Below are 7,472 nucleotides of genomic sequence, written 5' to 3' on the forward strand. Positions count from 1 at the left end.
TGTAAATAATTAATGTTTAACTCAAAAAAGTGATAAAATTAATGTCTTTTCGGATGGCCCTCCATGACCATATTATCCATTGAAAGCATCAAAAAATGAAAAAACTTGGTGGGGGCAAGATTTCTTGTTCTTAAGGGATTTGAAGGGCCATAATGAAAAATCTTTATTGTATTTTTTTATTTATTTTTAAGTGATTCGATGACAGCTTAAGATACATCAAAATCGATCACACCAAAATTTGAGAAACAGGCCATGTCGTTTCTGATAACTGTTTCTGTTTTCGTTTTCATTTTCGTTTATGCTCAAAATCATGGTTCGTTTATGGTACCCAATTGGTATAAGATCCCAAAAACTAACTTAAATTTTCAGGTCCTATTATTATGGCATGGTAATAAGAAAAACTCAAAACTTAATATTATCCAAAACCAAATCCAAAAAAAAATTTCAGATTCAACATACATCGTAAGCTTCATTGATCCGGTGAAATTGCATCCCACAATTATTTCCTCTACAAACATCAGGATGATACTGAAAAAGAAGAAAAAACACAGAACAAGACCAAAAATTATAACCCAGAAATTGCAGAATATTTTAATATAAAGAAGGAAATAAAAAATGAAGTGAATAGAAAAGAAAAGAGAGAGAAACCTGCAAAGCGAGCTGGCGAAAAGCTTTCTTAACCTCAGATTCAGAGGCACCCGGCTGGATCCTGAGAGTCTTGTATGGATCCACCATCGAAACCGAAGGAGAAGAACAAGAAACCTTCATCCTATTCACCGTATTCTTCTTCTTCTTCATGGTCTTGTATTGTAATCCATTTGATCCAATCATTCCACCGGCGGCAGTAAAAGTAGCCATTGAAATATTATAAACAACACAATATTAACACTGACAAATGATAATCTATTATCTTATCCTCTGGTTCTCTCCCTGTATGTTTATAAAAAGGGACTGAATAAATGGATGAATGATTGGGGTTTGAAAATATATATAAAAAAAAAAAAAAATTAGTGGGTTGGGTTTGGTTCGGTTTTGGGCATAAAAATGAAATGGATATTGTTGGTTGGTTTGTGAAAATTAAGTGACAAGAGTTGATTTGTTCCAATAATGGATAGATATAAAGGGGACTGTTCAAAGGGGCAGTCTAATTTATATATTTATAGAGGGAAAATTTTTGTGAAGGAGGAGACGATGAGATGAAAGGTCCTTATCTAAAGGTTGAGGTGTAGTGTCATAATTTGTTGAGTTAAATAAATAATAAATAAAAAAGATGGAAAGAGAGAGTTTATGTGCTGTTCTTATCTCTTTCTTTGATTCATCCTAGTCAGATTCATGACTTTTATTTTGTCAATTATGGCTCCAATTTTCAATTGAAGGGTTTATTTTAGGTATATTCCTTTTTAGATTTTTTTTTTTGACGTTAGAACCAGTTTACACGTATATCAATTAATCTCTTAAGATCTTTAAAGTTAATGATCGGATAAACTTTTATTAGTCACCCCTATTAACAACTGAGATGATTTGAATTTAAAATCTCTTAAATAATAGATCAAAGAGTCTTAGTTGACCGCTCAATTATCTCTTTTTTAGTTTTATTTACTTGTATTTTCACCCCACCCTTTATGGATGTGGGTGCTTTCTTAAATTATAAAAAAGGAGAGAATGAAAGGGACAATTCACTTAACCCATTCCCATTTTTTGTATATAATTTTAAGATAAATGTAATTATCCATAAAATATGGATATGAAGAACACTAACAAATCCTCGAGTCTTCAAGTTAACAACAGGATAAGCCTTCAGTAACTATTCTATTAATAGTTTAGATGAATCGAACTCAAGATGTATTAAGTAATACATTCAAAATTCTTAGTTAACAATTCAATTACCCAATAGCGGTTTATTCCTTTTTAGCTTTGTTTATTTGTATTTTCACCCCATCCTCCACGTAGTTATGGATGTGGGTGTTTTCTTAAATTATAAAAAGGAGACAATGCAAGGGACAATTCACTCAACCCATTCCTTTTATTTCTATATAATTTTAAGATAAATGTAATTATCCATAAAACATAATTAAACATGATCCATAAAACATGGCTTTGAATTTTTCTTTATCTATTTCACACATGCATAAAAAAAATATAGCTCATAGACTAATTCTTGCTTTCATTTTATCTAGTCGTGAGAGATTAATAAGTCTCAAGCGTATTCTTCTAAAAGGTTATTAAATCTTAAACGTTGTAATAATTTTAGAAAGATATTAAAAACGCGCTTTGATATTTACAATTGATTTCTTATATTTGAAAATATTTTTTTACATTTTCAAGTAAATTTAAATAATATTTTATAATTCTCAATAGATTTTGAAGAATATTTATATAAATTATAAAAAAATTTATGAAATAATAGTTGGTGAAAAGTTCGTATTTGCCTATTTGGTGTAATGTGAAAGAAAGGTCAAATGAATTAATCAAAATTTAATTTGATGAGACGAAAATGTCACTAGTCAACCTCGTTTATTTATGTTATTTCGATGATGATGGGAGGAATCCTGGAAATAAAAATGCTTAAAGTCAAAATCAGTGGGTGCCTTAACCTGCCACGGAAATCAAATTCCTTTAATCAAACGGCACTTGAAGGATTTAATTCATTTTAATTTAACATTTAAATTCAAAATTTATTTTTAAAAAATAAATATGAAGAAGTTTTGAAGGTTGTAAATAAGAAACATTTTGTAAGTCAAATGAGCTATTAAGTATAGATTGAAAGTTTCTTCCAAGCTACTTACCCATGTTTTTTGCTTGGGAACTAAGATTAGAATCCTCACTTTTAAATTTAAATTTCTTTTAGAAGCTTCTATTATTTAATATATTTCATTTTTGGTCCGGTTGACAATTTTTTTTTTTTTTTTAACTAAGAGTGCCTAAATTAATTTATGCATACCTCAATTAATCATTTGAAATCCTGAAATTAATGGTCGAATAATCATCTAATGACTATCCTTATTAGTAATCGAGGAAGTCAACAATTTATAATGTCTCGAGAAAGAGAAATAAATTCAAAGAAACATTTTTTCAATTGACAATAGAGTTTATTTCATTCTCCAGTGAGATCGTTTTTGTAAATTGTAATTATAAGGTGTTTTTTATACTTTTTAAATAAAGTGGATAAGGTTAATACTAGCCAATCTTATAGAGAAAAAATAAAATAGACCCTCGACATTTTAGCAAATATTATCCCTTAAAAGTGAACCAAGACTGGGTGGAATAATAATTTTTACAAGGACATGGGGCAAAAGTGAAATTTGAGAAATGATTGGGAACAACTTGAAAACTACTCAATAATTAGAGCAAAGCAATTATTGATGAAGTAAGGTGTTGACACGTGTGGATCTATTAAACGAGGTGAAGACACGTGGAATCATGTGACGCGGTGAGGGACAAAAAGTGCATTTATCTCGTGGGCACGAAGGTATAGAAAAATGTGTATTTTATTCTGAAACTAAAACGGTAACGGATTAGATAACAATGGGAGTAGCCATTAGATTTAGTGTTGGTTTGCGTGTAAAACGGTTCGTTTTGATTGAGTGGATAAGAAGAGAATAAAGTGATTCACATGGTCCTTTCGTTCACTCGAGATTTGAATCTGGATTGTCCGTTAATCTAGGATGTGGTCCGATGGTTGGGTGATTGATCCAACGGTGGATATTGTATTTGAATTTTGTATGGTAAAGATTGGATAATGAGGTTCCCTTGTCTTCAAAATAGTAAAATACAATCATATCCGATGGCAAGGAAAATGTGGGTGAAATTTGTGACACGTCGTAATATTAATAATGGGATAGAAGATGACCTGGATTAAGTGGATTAGGGTTGATTTTAACCATCTTCATGTCTTATTTGTTTAGGATATGAATTTAGTTCTATGATGCAATCATTCATTCATAACATAATTATAACGAGGGTGAAATTTATGACACATTACTTTTTTTCTTTTTTCAAAATAAGGTATTCGGTTCAGTTTATACACACACGTTGATTAATTCTTGTAGATAACTAATATAACATCTCATCATTATAATTATCTGTTTAAATTTTTTAAGGTAAGGGGATTTGTTACATTAATTTTGGAATAAAAAATGACGTGGATTAAGGTTGGCTTTAACTGTCTTTGATCTTCATGTCTTATCTGTGTTACGAATCTTTTAACTATTTAATAATTTTGCGGTGTTGAAATTTAGAATTTTCAAACTAATTGTAAAATGATTGGTTGTATATATTATCATAAAATGTAAATGACACTATTATCCACTTGTTACGTGATTACTTGTTTAGGATATAATTTTTTTTATGGTACAATTATTCGTTTATAAAAAGACTATAAAATGCTAACTTGAATTGCCACCCCTAATTTTAAGATTATGTTGTTTTATTAAAATGAGTTTATTGTTGATCCTTTTGGGATAATCTTATACTTATACTACCATATTTTAGTCTCATTAGCTAAATTTATATCAATCTCTAGATTTATGATTTGAATTTTTACTCCGAAATGTAAGATTATGTTGTTTCGTGAAAACAATTGTATTGTTGTTCTTTATGACTTATACTACCTTATTTTAGTCTCATTTGCCTTATTCATATCAATCTCTAGTTTTATGAAAGGGTAATGTATATAACGACATTTTAAAGATTTAATTGAATAACAAAAAACCTCTTCATATTCCAGAACTAATAGAAATTTTCATCTATTGAGCGAGTCTTTAAATTTATCTTACCACGAAGTAATGAATATTTACTTAATTGACCTCTTGCAGGTTTTTTTAACATTTAAAATGTATCAGAAATGAGATTTTTGTTATTATAACAAAATCAAAAGGCAATTCATGTTACATATATAGACCTCATGAAGATTATTTTTTAAGAACAAAAAGGTCTCAAATTTTGACAAATATTCTTCACATTTCTTTTTTATGACGGGGGGTGTCCGACCAGCTTACATATATGTCAATCAATCACCAGAGGCCTTGGAATTACTGGCCGGGTAAAAGCCCCAATGGTTACCGGTATCAGCAACCGAGGAAGGACTCGAACTTAAGGACCTTTTGAGTAATACACCAAAGAATCTCTATCGAATCATTCAACCATGTAGAGATAGTTAATTCTTCACATCTGCAACCAAATAAGTTATTTTCTCAACCTCAAATATCAACATCTCTTTCACACCCATAGAAGTGTTTTTAAAAAAAGAAACTTCCCAAGCAAACATATTCCTCCATTTTCCTCCATTTTCTTGGATTCTTACATTGCATTGAAGATACTATATATAACCTAACCATTCATATAATATCTTAAATGGAACCAAATGACAAGAAGAGGATATTGATTTGCAGATGGGAAATAAAATAATCAGCCAAACAATGCCTTTAAAATAACATAGTGTTACTTTCACAAAAAAAAAGAAAGAATAAATTTCCAAGTAGTTCCAATCAAGAAAGAGGCATCACTAGTCAAGCCAAATTACAAAATTCGTTAGGCCTACCCAGAAATTATTAAAAAAAATAAAATCTAAGTGATTGGTTTTTATGCCATGTTCTGGTGCACATAACATACCATCCTTATCAACCTATCACTTTCTGATATTTAAATAATAAAAGTGGTTTACCGGATCAAATTACAAATATAAAATTTGGTTATTAAGATTTAAGATACTGGGTTGTGTAAAATTATTGAACATTTGACTTGGACTCATTTTACTTTTCACATTATAAATTTTGTCACATATATAGCAAATTAAGTTTAGAAGGAAAAGAGTTCAATGGCAAACGGTTTGAAATTTTGCTGGCTTTTCCAATTGTTCTTGTCAAATGCCATTTGATTGTGATATGAAACTTGCTGTTGAACTAGGGGAAACTAGAGACTTTTTCATGAGCATAAAAACAATCCCAGCTACCAAAGTGTCTAGTCCGGAGTTCAGCGACTTCACCACCATTCGAGTTGTTATTTTGTGACACAAAGTTTAAATATAAAAACTACTTCTAGGTGATTAAGTAGTTTAATAGGGATTTTTGAATGTATTATTCAAGAGGTCTTAAGTTCAAATTTCTCCTTAATTGTTAATAAGAATAACCACTAGAATTTTTATTCAACCGATAGTTTTAAAATTCCGAGAGATTAGCTGAGGTGTCTATAAACTGGCCGGACACCTCGATCATAATAATAATAAATTTGAATATAAAAGTAGTTAGCATTTTAAATGTGGTCATCAAATGTTTTCGCAAATTAAGTCTCACAACCAATGTTTTAAAACCCAATCCGGGGTGAAACCCGACAAAGTTTCTGGGTCCTAAGTTGACCGGTTTAACCGGTTTGACCAGCGGTTGACAAAAAATTTTAAAACTCAACAAATACACCCCTACAAATTACCTGCAAGTCCCTACATCTTTAAACTTTATCAAATACACCCCAACTGAAAATCGACCGGCGACTGATCGGTAGCGGCGACACCCCAGATGCAATCCCAATCTTCCCCTGAGCCCATTTCCATTAAAATCTACCCAAGATCTAGCCGAAATAGGTTCGATTTCGGCCAGATCTCACCGACGCCGGCATGGGTATTCCAGGCCAGATCTCATCCACGTCGGCGCCGATAAACCTCCCCATCACCCAGGAATTACTCCCCTGTTCCTCCCGACCAAAACCCACCTCACCTCACCCCACCCCCATTAGCCTCGCCAATCGCCAGGAAAATCCCATTGTTGCCCTTGCCAGGTTTCTTCGATTTCCGGTCGATTTACTCACCGGAAATCAACGACGCCACCACCATTGCATTCACCGGACCTTAGTCTTCAAAAGCCCTAACCTTTCGACCATCGATTGTTCGCCGATTATCCTCCCAAATCTTAGGGTTTGGGGGTGAATCGAAAAAGTTAAACCCAGCTCGTTGAAGCTACTGGGTCCCGGTTAAACCGGTTCAATTGGCCGAGCCGGGCCGGGTTTTAAAACAATGCTCACAACCCAAAGATTAAATGTCGCGAGAGTTCAACCATTGTTTTAAAACACGGATCGGAGGGCAACCCATTTTACTGCCCAGGTCATGGGTCAATCGGTCCAATCGGTTGGATAGGTGATGTCAATAATAATTTTATTTTTAAAAAATTACATATTAACCCCTTAAATTTTAGTATATTCAGTTACCCCTAAAAAAATTCACATTAGTCCCTAAATTTTTTATTTATTTAAAAAATGCCCCAAAAAGACTAATTAATCCCTAAACTTTTGACATATCTCCAAAACACCCCTAAAAATTAAAATTAATCCCTATAAATTTAAATATTACAAAACTCACCTAAAACCTGAATCGGACCGGAGAAACTGTTGAGTACCAATCAAACAAGCCAATCTGGGTTTTAAAACAGAGGTTGAAACTGTTCAACAAGAAGCAGTCCAAGATTTTAATTGACTTTTCAAATTAT

General features: G+C 31.9%; 1 protein-coding gene across 1 annotated transcript; it reads right to left on the reverse strand.

Annotated features, from left to right (window-relative positions):
• Positions 1 to 407: 407 nt before the first annotated feature.
• LOC116119499 (chaperone protein dnaJ 8, chloroplastic-like) lies at positions 408 to 940 on the reverse strand. The gene is made up of 2 exons (XM_031405446.1): positions 649 to 940; positions 408 to 528 (listed from the first exon to the last, which is right to left on the reverse strand). Exons 1-2 carry the CDS (start codon positions 856 to 858, stop codon positions 451 to 453), a joined length of 288 nt encoding a protein of 95 aa, XP_031261306.1. The 5' UTR covers positions 859 to 940; the 3' UTR covers positions 408 to 450.
• Positions 941 to 7,472: the final 6,532 nt, after the last annotated feature.

This window comes from Pistacia vera, unplaced genomic scaffold, assembly GCF_008641045.1.
Source record: "Pistacia vera cultivar Batoury unplaced genomic scaffold, PisVer_v2 Contig890, whole genome shotgun sequence".
Taxonomy (NCBI): Eukaryota; Viridiplantae; Streptophyta; class Magnoliopsida; order Sapindales; family Anacardiaceae; genus Pistacia; species Pistacia vera.